This window comes from Polypterus senegalus, chromosome 3 (genome assembly GCF_016835505.1).
Source record: "Polypterus senegalus isolate Bchr_013 chromosome 3, ASM1683550v1, whole genome shotgun sequence".
Classification (NCBI taxonomy): Eukaryota; Metazoa; Chordata; class Cladistia; order Polypteriformes; family Polypteridae; genus Polypterus; species Polypterus senegalus.
This window is the reverse complement of record NC_053156.1, coordinates 297648945-297663743: the sequence shown is the minus strand read 5'-3', so window position 1 is coordinate 297663743 and position 14799 is coordinate 297648945. Positions and strand designations below refer to the sequence as shown.

Here is a 14799-nt window from a genome sequence, read left to right as displayed (position 1 = left end):
TATCTTAAAATTATTATGATATTGTAGACAGACATTCATACACTGTCGGACATTGTTGAAAAAGCATAGATTATACAGAAAACTGCAGAAAAAAGGAAGGAAATAAGCTTTTCAGTGTTTTTAAATAAGCTGTACCTGCTTTACTATAGCTCTACTTAATATCACACTGTCTTAGTCTATAACCATACTATTCCTTATTTAGCTATCTATGTTTGATGTGGCACAAACATTAAAAACTTCCGTATCTAACCACAGCTTCCTAAAGCAGTCTGGCGTGACAAGATCTAAGACAGACGCCCTTCTGTAGCAGGAAAGTATTCTGACTCTGAGATCGGACTCTGGACAGACCTCCAAAGACAAGGATGCACAGCCTTATCCTGATATCAACCGTTCTCATCATGTTCATCTGGTCTTGTTTATCTGAAGAGCCTACAAAAACAAACTTCTGTATTGCAAAGCCAGAAAGATATGGAAAAAAAGGAAGAGAAGGTCCACCTGGCCCAAAAGGAGACAAGGGAGAGACAGGTTTGTGAAGTGAATGCACAGGAGGGACAAAGTGTGTGTGAGTGTGAGTGTGTGCGTGTGCGTGTGCATGTATATCTGTGAGTGTGCATAAATTTAAGTCCAGTTCTGAATTATGTTCTGGCTGTAACTAACAGGAGCTATGTTGAGCTAACTCTAAGCAGTAGTATCTATCTATCTATCTATCTATCTATCTATCTATCTATCTATCTATCTATCTATCATATAGTGCCTTCACATTTATCTATCTATCATATAGTGCCTTTCATATCTATCTATCTATCTATCTATCTATCTATCTATCTATCTATCTATCAAATAGTGCCTTCACATTTATCTATCTATTATATAGTGCCTTTCATATCTATCTATCTATCTATCTATCTATCTATCTATCTATCTATCTATCTATCTATCTATTATATAGTGCCTTTCATATCTATCTATCTATCTATCTATCTATCTATCTATCTATCTATCTATCTATCTGTAAGCTTTATATGATAATAAAGGTGACATTTTTCATTTAATTAACCTTTTTAGCTACTTGGGGTCACCACAAATGCACTCCTTTGTCTTACACGGGGAAAAAAATCATTGAAAAAAATGGTAGAGAAACTGGATTTTTGCACATACTGTAATGTTTGTAACACTACCCCTAACTTATTGAATCTTTGTTCTCAGGAGGAGATGGTGCTCAGGGTGTTTCTGGGATCAGTGGACCTTCATGCCCACCAGGGCAGAAAGGAGAGAAAGGCCATCCAGGAATCCCAGGTAGGTAGTCACAGACAATCGGCATGATGACATGCCAGCCACATTCCTAGCAAAGTCATTGTGTCCTTAGGTGGCTGTTTCCTAGCTAAATGAAGCTTCCATACATTAACTCCAACAGCACCATAGCAGAAGCCAAATGGTGGTGTGTTGTTTTTAAATCTATAATGATTTAATCAGCCTGAGTGCCACACTCCTGTCCATCCTGGACTTTCTCTCTCAGTGTTGGTCCTTCCTCTTCCTTTTAGAACAAAGTAATATAGATACAATAAAAGAAAGAGAGAAAAATCTGTAAAGAGTTATCATCAAGATGGCAAGAATCTGCACTGACTGTAAATAGATAAATAGATGAATAAATAAGTTTTATTTTTCCCCAAGGGGAAAGACTTTACAGAAGCTCAAGAAACACAGAAAAAAAAATAACTTTCCAAAAAATGTGTGTGAAGAAAAAGCAGAGAGAGAACACAGAGATTCTGTTAAAGGTTGCCAAGCAGTACAGAGATGGGGAGTTGAACCGACTGTCTGGCTGGGTGTCACAAGAAGCTCAGTTTTGCCAGGTTGAGCTGTAGATGGGAGTTCTTTATCAAGGTTGAGATATCAGTAAGATATCAGAGGGAATGACAAGAATAGCTGTGTATCATCCACATAACACTGATAAGAGAAACCAAGGGATCAGGTGATGGAACCCAATGAGGTAGTGAACAGAAAGCAAGATCTAAATCTCTCCCGTGTAGGACCTGTGAGCCATATAGTAATCTTTGTAACGTCTGGGGCCTGAAAGCCTCAATTTTACTTTTTCAGATCTACCAGCCCCTGGCCTCTTTCAGCCACTGGCAAGGGCAGAACATCCATCTCTACCAAATACATGCCATCCAAAAAAAAATGTAAAATTAAAGTTAAAATGGACTTCATAAGACAAATGGGTGGATCAGACCGCATTAGTTTGTATCATAACATAGAGGCAATTAAATTATTAAGAATAAGAACTCTACCACTACAAGAAATGTCCCATGTAATCCAGCTCCAGTTTTTTTCTTTGTCTGGCCTGCACTTTCTCTACCCGTCCCACCCAATTTTCTTCTGCAATGCCCTCTCCACTCAAGTACACCCCATGGGACATGAAGGCTCTTTTATTCTACTCGAGCCTTTCTGGAGGAAATAAGAGAGTTGTGGTAGTCCAGTCCCTGATTAAAAATGTAACCTGGGTGGCGTCCCCTGGGCTGTGGTCATTGCAGCAGAGCTGGCATTACAATGATAAATGTAAGGTCACTACTAATTTTTATACAGCAAGTAAAAGGTAACAATAAAACCCTAAAAGAGACATGTGCCACCCAGCAACCCACAGCCACATCCATGCCAACCCAAAGCAATCGAGAGGCAGCAGACAGAAAAGATACAGTTGGACATTACCTTAATGCATGAACTAGGTATTCTTAATTGAATCAGCCTTTATTTTTTCTTAGCCTAAATCAGCATCCCATAATAATCAAACTTCAGCAATACTTAAAGTAACATATACTTTCTTAGTACATGACATTCCCACTTAACTCAGTTCCAAAGTTTAAACATCCACCATATTCAATTTGCACCATTTTATTACTAACTACAGTAGCCGTCCCCCACGGCTCCTCCCGCGTAGCAGTGAAACAGGACAGTGAAGAGGGTCCTGCCCAGCTCCCCACTCCTGACGTCATACATCCCCCTCCCCTCGGCCCGCAGCCTCTGTCTCAGATTAGTGCAAATATAGCGCACTTCTGCAAGCGAACTATGCTTCTTAGAATGATGAGAGAAGTCACAAAATCAACCGGAATGTTCATGCAAATTATGGAAAACATCCCAATCTAAATCCGTTAAATAGTTCTCTCATTTGCTAAATAAGTGGAGGTTTAGGAACATGCCCCGAGGCTGGTGCATAATTGACAAAATGAAAAAAAACTAGCCAACCCGCGGCGTACCATACGCCGCATAATCAGGCCGGTTTTTTAATGATTTTAAGCACAGGGAGAAAATTAACATTTGAAAAATCGGTAATGTAATAAATCAGCAAGAAAAGCAACATTGTAACAATGCATGGAACGAACCAACACACAATCGTCCGATGCGGCGGGCTCAGGCGCGGAGGGTGGAACGGGAGGAGAGGAGAAGGACACCCACTCGGCTCCCTCCGTCATGCTAGTCTGCTGATTTCTTGTTCAGTATGCACTGCCTGCTCATGTGCCCACCTCCAACTCGTCACTCGAGTCATTGTTGTCTTTGCACAGTCCAGATGCACATGTGACTCACGTAGACTTTTCATTGCTCTGTGCGGTTTTGGCTGCCTTTCTATATATAATCCACCAAGACACCCGACCACGGTGGTAGCGAGGTGGGAGGGCGGTGTGTGCAAAGTGCAGGAGTATCTAAGAAGACGCATGTTTGTCGCGGATGCGAATTGCTGTATGTAGCGTGTACAACACTTTGCTATGGTGCACGCGGTCGTGCATCGTAACCGAAAACTTGGTTTTTAAAGACTGCTTACTTCATTGTGTATATGACTGTAGGTGAATGAAAAGATATAACTCTGGAGAGGGCAACATACAACACAGCCATTTTACTCGCTGCATACAGCGATTCACATTCGCGACAAATTGTTTTACACGCCACATACAGCGATTCACATCCGCGACAAATATGAATCTTCTTAGATGGTCCTGTCGCGTCCACCCTCGCACTCGAAGCATACACACTGCCTGATCATGTGCCCGGTCGCAAGAGCAACTAACAGAGACCCGACCACCATGTCTAAGACAATGGGAAAACCCTAGAAACTGTTTTACACGCTGCATACAGCGATTTACATCCACGACAAACAAACTGTTTTACACTCCGCATACAGCGATTTACATCCGTGACAAACATGCCTCTTCTTAGATAGTCCTGCAGCGTCATGTGGTGCCTCTGTGTGAACCGGTCAGGCACAGAGAAGGTCAGCCGCTGAGAGAGCGTCTCGACTGTTACAGGGCCTGCATTAGTGAAGCAGGTGAGACGGTAACGAAACAGAGGCACAGGGCTTATTGGTTTTTAAAGACTGCTTCCTTCACTGTGTTTTAACCTCAGGTGTAAAGGATTGTTTTAAGGATCCCATGGGATACCCCTCGCAAACCGTTTCACACGCTGCATATAGCGATTCACTTCCGCGAGAAACATGCCTCTATGAACAGTCAACGTGGCTCAGAGCTCCATGTGGACTCTGCGACAGACGAACATAAATGACTCAGTTTTTCCTGTGTCGTCGCGTCCGAGTTGGTGGCCGTGTTTCTGCGAGTTGTCGTCGTATCCAATGGTCTTAGAGTTGGTGGGCGTGGCTCCTTCCTGCGTGGCCCATGGGCGTCTTACTTGTCGGCGGCTTAGTGAATCCACGCCCCTACCGGCGTGCTTTCCATGGGTGTCTTGCCTTAGTGAATTATATATATAGAGTAATTTAAATTAAAGAAATACAGTGGAACCTCGGTTCACGACCATAATTCGTTCCAGAACTTTGGTCGAAAACTGAGTTGGTCGTGAACCGAAGCAGTTTCACCCATAGGATTGTATGTAAATACAATTAATCCGTTCCAGACCGTACAGACTGTATGTAAATATGTAAATATATGTAACGATTAAGCACAAATATAGCTAATTACACCATAGAATGCACAGTGTATTAGTAAACTAATGTAAAAACATTGAATAACACTGACACAAAACACCCAGGCTCCCTGCTCAGTTACACGAGCTGACTCGCTCGCGCTCTCTCCCTCTCTCTCTCTGTAGCACACACCACCAAAGCCCCTCCCTCCCTCCGGTGCAGGAGCAGGCTGGCTCACGCTCTCTCTCTCTCTGTAGCGCGAGCGCGTGCACACACACACACACACACACACACACACCACCCACCCCCTATCCTCTCCCCCATCCCTTCCCTGTCAGCTGCCCGCTCTCTCTCTCTGCGCTTGCTCGCTCGTGCTCTCTAATAATGCTGTAGCACGTGCTCGCGCAGCATTTTTTTTAAAATGAGTTTTAACACTAGAATTACCAGAGCCTACGAAAAAACTCGTAAATCCGTCCCACCTTAAATCGCTTCTTAAATCCCTACACCCCTCTCCGCCAGCATTTCCACACGCATTTCATGTCTGTTCCGTTTCTACAGTAATCTGTGTAAACACATTGTTAAAACAGAAACGTTTTTTATATTCTAGTAGTAGATGACAAAATGTAGGCATAAACTATATAATGTATGAAGCCTGAAATCCAAATATCAAAGAAATATTTTCACAAAAGGTACAAATATAAGACAACAATTGCGCTTTTATTCAAAAATATAGCTGCAGAAAGAAAAGCTGCCTTAACATGTGACATTGACACCAACTAATTATGATTGCCTCCGTGGTGCAATACATTCAGCTACTGACTGGGATTTAAAAGGTTGCGAGTTCGATTCTGCACCACTCCGTTTTGAGAAGTAAACTGCTCTTAGTCTTACTATTTTAGAATAAAAGCATACATTTGATTTCAGTCTGTAACAGCCGGTGCAATTTATGATCCTTGTAAAGGTTAGCTTTTTTTTTTAATTCACTTTTTATTCTCTCAGTCGCGTTCAGAATCAATCAATACAACCCCATCTGACACGGCTGTTTTCACCTAAAGACACGCTATAGCTCTGCAGTGTACCACGATGCATACTAACGCCACCCCCCTGACCCACCAACCGGGTTCTGACACACAAATGCTGGGGAAGCTGCCTTCTTCGTATCTCACCGTCACTTGCTTTTCTTTTTATTCAGTTTTATTGAGTGTTCCTGCCAGTCCCCGCATGTTGCTGTATGCTGTTTCTTTTGTGCTCCAGGACATGAAGAGGAGAGAATGGTAAAGAGCAGTAACTTCAGCGCTATATGCAATCATCAGACACTCCCCATCTGCCCGTGTCACTCAAACACGGGAACATATATTGGTGTAAAAGTATAACAAAAGTGCACTTTTATTCAAGTGCACTTTTTCCATCGCTTTTTCCTGTAAGAAGCGTTGTACATACTTCTCTCTATGCTGTGGTTTCTATTACACACCTGAAAGAAAGAGACAATATATGTGAAAACATCATCGCAGTAATGCAATATTATCTGAAAACGAACAGCGTCAGATCGGGTGTGAATTTATGCAGGAACTGGAAATTCTCTGATGCGGGACCTTCCCCCAGGGAAGAAAGTACAGTGTCAGGTGCTCATTCAGTGTAATAGAAACCATAGCACAGAGAGGTGTGTACACTGCAACAAGTACACGTGTCGTAAATGTAGAAAAGGTGTGTAGGAATTGTTAATATTTGTATGTGATGATTTTATACAGGACGGATCGGAAATCAGGAGTTCTTAGCATTGCACCACGCAACCTGTCGTATCAACCGCCTACTGTAACTTGCTTTATTTTTTCTTCACTTATAGTCTAGAATAAAAGTGCACTTGTTTTGTTATACTTGTACACCAACGTATATTCCTGTGTTTGAGCGACACGGGCATGCTCAAAAAAATAGACGTGTAATGCCACGAAAAGTGCACGCAGGCACTTCACTTTGCAAGCATTGGTACGAGAATGCAGTCACAGTTACGCTTTATGTGAAAACAGCATTCTCGGATGCTAGGTAAGGATCCTGAACACGACTGAGAGAATGAAAAGTGAATAAAAAAAAAAACCTAACCTTTACAAGTATCATAAATTACATTGGCTGTTACACACTGAAATCAAATGCATGTTTTCATTCTAAAATAGTAAGAATAAGAGCAGTTTACTTCTGAAAACTGAACCGTGTGGGATCAAACTCATGACCTTTTGAATACTAGTCAGCGGCTGATACCATTGCGCTACCGTAGCAGCTGTAGTATCTGTCAATGTGGCATGCTAAGGCGGCTTTTTTCTGTAGTTATATTTTTGAATAAAAGCATGCTTGTTCTGTTATATTTGTACCTTTTGTTAAAGTGTTTCTTTGCTATGTGGACGTCAGGCTTCATACATTATATAGTTTATGCTTACATTTTGTCATTTACTACTACAATATGAAAAACGTTTCTGTTTTAAAAATGTGTTTACACGGATTACTGTAGAAACGGAACACACGTGAAATGCGTGTGTTCCAAATAAGGATCTATTATTTCCACTCTAAAACTCCACTTCACTCCCAGATAATCAATCAAGGCATGAGCTGGGAGAAGTTTGTGCACGTTCTAAGTCGGTGGGGGGATGGAATAGCCGGCTATTTGCAGCTTGTCTTTATCAGCACATTTAGATGACAAAAGACGCTGGCGGAGAGGTGAGAGCGATTTTAAGAAGAGATTTAAGGTGGAGCGGACCTACGAGTTTTTTCGTAGGCTCTGGTAATTCTAGTGATAAGCACAGCGGAAAAAAGGAACATTTAGAACAAATCTGAAGTGCATGCAAAAACCAACCACAAGCAACCAAAAAAGTAAGATTGCAGGAGATCACGCTATTAAACTGATTAAGCCTGATCGCTGTAAACAGTTTTTAAAATGAGTTTTAAGCACAGCAGAAAAAAAGGAACGTTAGAACAAATCCGAAGTGCATGCAAAAACCAACTCACAAGCAACCAAAAAAAGTACTGTAACAAGATCACTCTATTTCAGCCTTACATTCCAATCGCTGTAAACACTTTTTATAAAATGAGTTTTAAGCACAGCGGAAAAAAAGGAACATTTGAAAAAAGAGAAAAGTAACATTGCAACTAATCACGCTATGAAAAACTCCATCTGTAAACACTTTAATGAGTTTTAAGCACAGGGAAAAAAGCGAACATTTGAAAAAAGCGAAAAGTAACATTGCAACAAATCTGAAAAATGAACTTTTGAAAAATCCGTAATACCAAAACCACCAAGAAAACTAACCTTGCATGAGTCGAGTTCTGGCATGAAGTGTTTTCCTTCCGGTGTTTTCTCTCTTGTGATTTCTTGGGTTTCTGGTGCTTTTAGCTGTTTAGCTGGTGGGAGTGAAAGCCTCATGCAGCCATTCCAAAAAGAAAGTCCTTGTGACCCAACCCTTTGTGTTTGCCCTCCACATTACTGGCAGTCTGGCTTTGTTTACATTGTGCTGCTTGAAAGCACGAGGGTTCTCAGATTGGTAAATGAGTAAACTGGTAAACAGTTTTTCCACCTCTTGTAATTTCTTTCTTTACTTCGATTTCAATTTTCTTCAAAACTTTCTTCTCACCACTCTTCACTTGCTTAGAAGCCAATGGAAGGAGAACAATGAACAGAGCTCTTGCAGCCATGCGGCTCGCTCGCTCACTTTCTCTCTTTCTCTCTCAGACTGCCTCTGGTGGGGGTGGGTGGATGGTGCGCTTGCACGTACAGCCTGCAGATAGACAGGAACTGAGGCAAACGTTTGGCGAGCTTTTTGGTCGTGAACCGAGTTGTATGTGAACCGAGTTGTATGTGAACCGAGACGTTCGTGAACCGAGACGTTCGTGAACCGAGGTTCCACTGTACTTTGAAAACACATCAGATCTCAATGGGAAAAAAACTCCTGCTGGCTATCTCTACTGCTATGGACTGATATGGTATTGTGTTAGGAAAGAAAGGATGGCAGCCACATCATCTGATGGAAATGAAAATGATCATCCTACAGAGAGCTGAATTCAAAGACACCCCAAAAATCAAAGGGAAAAAATGATAATGCAGCAGGCAGGTGAGTCCATTTGGCCGAAATGTCATTGCAGCCACTCCAAATCATACTCAGTAGTTTGTATGATCCCCCCATGCCCGACAACATTCTAATAAGAACGATGGATGGTGTCCTGGGTTATCTCCTCCCAGATGTGGACCAGGAAATCACTGAGCTCCTGGACGGCTGATGCATCAGATAGACCAAAACATAATGTCCCACACAGAGGTGTTCTATTGGATTGAGGTCAGGTGAGTGAGCGGGTGGGGGGGCTTGGGTTCAATCAATGGTATCAATTCCTTCATCTTCTCGCCAGATGAGGCCAGGCATTATCTTGCACCAGGAGGAACCCAGGAGCCACTGCACCAGCACAGGGTCTAACAAGGGGTCCAAGGATCTCATCCCGATACCTAATGGCAGTCAAGGTGTCGTTGTCTAGCCTGTAGTGGTCTGTGTGTTCCTCCATGGATATGCCTTCCCAGACCATCACTGACCCACCACCAAACTGGTCATGCTGAACAATGTTACAGGCAGCAATATCCACTACTCACTGCACAAATGTTAACGTGCATCTGCCAATTCTGGTATTCTATGGTGAATGCCAATCGAGCTGCATGCTGCTGGGCAGTGAGCTCAGGGCCCATTAGAGGACATGGGGCCCTTGGGTCACCCTCATGAAGTCTTTCTGGTTGTTTGGTCAGAGACATTCACACCAGTGGCCTGCTGGAGGTCATTTTGTAGGGCTCTGGCAGTGCTCATCCTGTTCCTCCTTGCCCAAAGGAGCAGATACTGGTCCTGCTGATGGGTTATGGACCTTCTATGGCCCTCTCCAGCTCTCCTAGAGTAACTGCTTGTCTCCTAGAATCTCCTCCATGCCCTTGAGACTGTGCAGGGAGACACAGCAAACCTTCTGGCAATGACACGTATTGATTTGCCATCCTGGAGAAGTTGGACTACGTGTGCAACCTCTGTAGGGTCCAGGTATCGCCTCATGCTACCAGTAGTGACATTGACTGTAGCCAAATACAAAACTAGTGAAGAAACAGTCAGAAAAGATGAGGAGGGAAAAATGTCAGTGGCCTCCACCTGTTAAACCATTCCTGTTTTGGGGGTCATCTCATTGTTGCCCCTCTAGTGCATCTGTTGTTAATTTCATTAACACCACAGTAGCTGAAACTGATTAACAACCCCCTCTGCTACTTAACTGCCCAGATTAATATCCCATATGTTTCATTGACTTTATGCTATACTCTGATTAAAAAGTGTTCCTTAAAGTGTTTTGAGCAGGCCATCTGTTCGTCAACTCAAGCTGAAGCGATCTTGGGTGCTGCAACAGGACAATGACCCAAAACACACCAGCAAATCCACCTCTGAATGGCTGAAAAAAAACAAAATGAAGACTTTGGAGTGGCCTAGTCAAAGTCCTGACCTGAATCCAATTGAGATGTTATGGCATGACCTTAAAAAGGCGGTTCATGCTAGAAAACCCTCAAATAAAGCTGAATTACAACAATTCTGAAAAGATGAGTGGGCCAAAATTCCTCCAGAGCTCTGTAAGAGACTCATTGCAAGTTATCGCAAACGCTTGATTGCAGTTATTGCTGATAAGGGTGGCCCAACCAGTTATTAGGTTCAGGGGCAATTACTTTTTCACACAGGGCCATGTAGGTTTGGATTTTTTCTCCCTAAATAATAAAAACCATCATTTAAAAACTGCATTTTGTGTTTACTTGTGTTATATTTGACTAATGGTTGAATGTGTTTGATGATCAGAAACATTTTGTGACAAACATACAAAAGAATAAGAAATCAGGAAGGGGGCAAATAGTTTTTCACACCACTGTATATATATAGTGTGTATCTATTTATATATCTATATACAGTGGGTACGGAAAGTATTCAGACCCCCTTCAATTTTTCACTCTTTGTTATATTGCAGCCATTTGCTAAAATCATTTAAATGAATTTTTTCCCTCATTAATGTACACACAGCACCCCATATTGACAGACAAAAAAAAAGAATTTTTGAAATTGTTGCAGATTTATTAAAAAAGAAAAACTGAAATATCACATGGTCCTAAGTATTCAGACCCTTTGCTCAGTATTTAGTAGCAGCCCCCTTTTGAGCTAATACAGCCATGAGTCTTCTTGGGAAAGATGCAACAAGTTTTTCACACCTGGATTTGGGGATCCTCTGCCATTCCTCCTTGCAGATCCTCTCCAGTTCTGTCAGGTTGGATGGTAAACGTTGGTGGACAACCATTTTTAGGTCTCTCCAGAGATGCTCAATTGGGTTTAAGTCAGGGCTCTGGCTGGGCCATTCAAGAACAGTCACAGAGTTGTTGTGAAGCCACTCCTTCGTTATTTTAGCTGTGTGCTTAGGGTCATTGTCTTGTTGGAAGGTAAACCTTCGGCCCAGTCTGAAGTCCTTAGCACTCTGGAGAAGGTTTTTATCCAGGATATCCCTGTACTTGGCCGCATTCATCTTTCCCTCGATTGCAACCAGTCGTCCTGTCCCTGAGGCTGAAAAACACCCCCAACAGCATGATGCTGCCACCGCCATGCTTCACTGTGGGGACTGTATTGGACAAGTGATGAGCAGTGCCTGGTTATCTTCACACATACCGCTTAGAATTAAGGTCAAAAAGTTCTATCTTGGTCTCATCAGAGCAAAGAATCTTATTTCTCACCATCTCAGAGTCCTTCAGGTGTCTTTTAGCAAACTCCAAGATAGAACTAAAAAATATCAAGAACTCACGTCAAGCAAGATGAGACTTTGTGCCAAAAGATTTAACTACACCTGGGGCCGGAAATAAAAAACAAAGAGTAGGACAGCTGCTGTAGAGGCTTTTAAATGTTCAAAGCGCCGTGCGAGATGCAGATCACGTGGCACAGCAGCAGCAGCAGCAAACCAACAGCTGATCAAGCAAAGAGGAGGTAAACAAAAAAAAAACTGTATGTGTTTCCCATTGTATCACCGTTTAAGAGGGGGTTTCGGGTGACCGACCTCGTCTCCTTGGGGTGCTCCTCTTCACAACGCGAGTGGCAGAGATGCGATGTGGCTGGCATGTAGCACAGGCCGGAGGTGTTGGCAAGCGCAGTGAGCAGGGGGCGAACACCCTAGTTTCTATTATTTAATCCTAAACTGAGTTTAGTGTGCTGAAACCTTTACACCTGAGTTTATTGGTATTCAGCAAGGTAATTGTCATTTTTTATCATTTTCATAGGCATGCAATTTACCTACTGGAGCAGATATGGACAAAAGATGTTTGCCACCAAAAATGATACACTAAACTTTAAAGAAGGCGTGAAGCTCTGCAAGGAAGCCAATGGAGAAATTGCAATACCAGTATCAGCAGGAGAGAACAACGCATTATGGCAGCTTGTAAAACTGACCGGAGTGGCATACCTTGGGGTGAACGACTTGAAAACAGAAGGCCAATATGAGGACTTCAACACAAGGAATCCTGTGATGTTTACTAACTGGAGATCAGGGGAGCCCAATGATTACGGAAGCAGGGAGGACTGCTCTGAAATGAAGTCAGATGGGACTTGGAATGACATTGGGTGTCAGTGGAGTCTGGCAATAATTTGTCAGTTCAAGTTAAAATGAATAGAATAGAATGCCTTTTACTGTCACTATACACATGTACAATGAGATTAAAAGCAACTCCTCCAGTGCAGACATTTGTTGAACACAACAAATAATAAACAAATGGTGCAAAAAGTAGCAAAAGTTGCAAAAAGTTACAACAAAGAAGTTACATAAAAAGTTCTGCGATGCTATATACATGTGGAAAGAATAAATAACTATTGCACTATTGGGTTATTGCATATTATTTAAATATTTCACAATAATGATGATCATGTGCAGTGAGTAGTGGATGTTGGACCCTGAGAGTAATGATATTGTACAGTATACAGATTGCACAGTTATTTATCAATGCCATTTAGATATTGGATATTGCACAGTTGATGGATAGAAGGAAGTCCAGGGGTTGGTGGGTTGGGTTTAGACTGTGTAGTTAGTGCATGTGCGAGTTTAGAATTGTTATGGCTTTCGGGAAGAAACTGTTCTTGAGTCTGTTTGTCTTTGTTTTGATGCACCTGTAGCGCCTCCCTGAGGTCAACAGGTCAAACAGGTCAGAGCCAGGGTGGGAGCTGTCCTTGATGATGTTTTTTGCTCTGCTGAGGCAGCGGGAGGTGTAAATGTCCATCAGGGAGGGGAGAGGGCAGCCGATAATTTTCTGTGCTGCCTTTACTACTCTCTAAAGCCTCTCCCTGTCTGCCATGGAGCATCTGCCGTACCATACTGTGATATAATACGTCAGCAGGCTCTCGATAGACGAGCGGTAGAAGGTCATTACCAGGTTGACCCTCAAATATCCTCAGGACCCTCAGGAAGTGTAACCGCTGCTGAGCCTTCTTGATGACTGCTGTGATGCTGTCTGTCCAGAAGATGTCAGCGGATGATAAGGACACCGAGGAACCGGAAGGTATGGACCCTCTCCACACACTTGCCATCGATGTAAAGGGGTGGTATGTCGGTGCTGTGCCTCCTGAAGTCGACAATGATCTCCTTGGTTTTCCTGGTGTTCAGAGCCAAATTGTTCTTTGAACACCATGCTGCCAACTTCAGGACCTCCTCTCTGCAAGCTGCCTCGTTTCCCTTTGAGATGAATCCGACCACTGTGGTGTCGTCAGCAAACTTGACAATGAGGTTGTTATTGTGGGCCGGACTGCAATCACGGGTATAAAGACAGTACAGGAGGGGGCTCAGCACACAGCCTTGTGGGGTAACGGTCTTCAATGTGCGAATGGAAGAGAGGTGGGGTCCGAGTCTCACAGTCTGGAGCCGGTTGGTAAGAAAGTCTTTTATCTAAACACATGTGAGAGGGGGGACGCCAAGAGTGACCAGTTTGGTGATGAGAATGTCAGGAGTGACTGTATTAAAAGCTGAGCTGTAATCCACAAAAAGCATCCGGACGTAGCTCTGCTGCTGCTCCAGATGGCTCAGCACAGAGTGGAGAGCTACGGCGACAGCATCTTCTGTGGATCTGTTTGCAAGATATGCAAATTGGTAAGGATCGAAGTCTTGTGGGAGATAGTCATTGATGTGCTGGAGAACCAGTCTTTCGAAGCACTTCATGATTACCGGAGTGAGAGCCACAGGACGATAATCATTTAGGCTGGTGATGGGAGACTTCTTCGGCACTGGTATGATTGTGGCTGATTTTAGGCAGGACAGAATGACTGCCTGGGCTAGGGAGAGGCTGAACATTTTGGTGAAGATAAGGGTGAGCTGGTGGGCACACGCTCTGAGCACTCTACCAGCAGGAAAGACAAACGTTGAGGCTGAAGTCCTTTTTTCATTTGTCCTCATGACATTGTTTAATAGTTGTGATAATAATAAAAGTAATAAGAATAAGAATAATACATTTTATTTATATAACCCGATTTCTTTTTCTTTGGTTATATTCTTGAATAAAAGCATACATGTGCTGTTATATTTGTACCATTTGTGAAAGTGTTTATTTGATATTTGGACTTACTCACACCTTATAGACTTAATGTCTACATTTTGTCAATTATTACTAAATTATGAAAAATGTTTCTTTTTTAGTTACGTGTTTGACATTCCTTGCATTTCTCGCATTTCCTGTCATCCTACATTTGGAACACGTGTGAAATGTATTCCAAATGACGATATATTTATTATTTACCCTCTACAACTGCAAGCACCTCAAACCGAGATAAACTGACTTTAGCTCTGAGAATCTTCTCTGCGACTCGAACTACATCGGTGAGGGGAATGGGATAGCAGGCTGC

General features: G+C 42.6%; 1 protein-coding gene across 1 annotated transcript; it reads left to right on the top strand.

Annotated features, from left to right (window-relative positions):
• Positions 1-277: 277 nt before the first annotated feature.
• LOC120526927 (collectin-46-like) lies at positions 278-12631 on the top strand. The gene is made up of 3 exons (XM_039750032.1): positions 278-525; positions 1207-1296; positions 12198-12631. Exons 1-3 carry the CDS (start codon positions 363-365, stop codon positions 12581-12583), a joined length of 639 nt encoding a protein of 212 aa, XP_039605966.1. The 5' UTR covers positions 278-362; the 3' UTR covers positions 12584-12631.
• Positions 12632-14799: the final 2168 nt, after the last annotated feature.

Coding starts and splice junctions, on each gene's coding strand:
- LOC120526927 (XM_039750032.1), top strand. CDS start 363: ATGCACAGCCTTATCCTGATATCAACCGTTCTCATCATGTTCATCTGG. Junction 526..1,206: donor AGGAGACAAGGGAGAGACAG/GTTTGTGAAGTG, acceptor CTTTGTTCTCAG/GAGGAGATGGTGCTCAGGGT. Junction 1,297..12,197: donor AGGCCATCCAGGAATCCCAG/GTAGGTAGTCAC, acceptor TCATTTTCATAG/GCATGCAATTTACCTACTGG.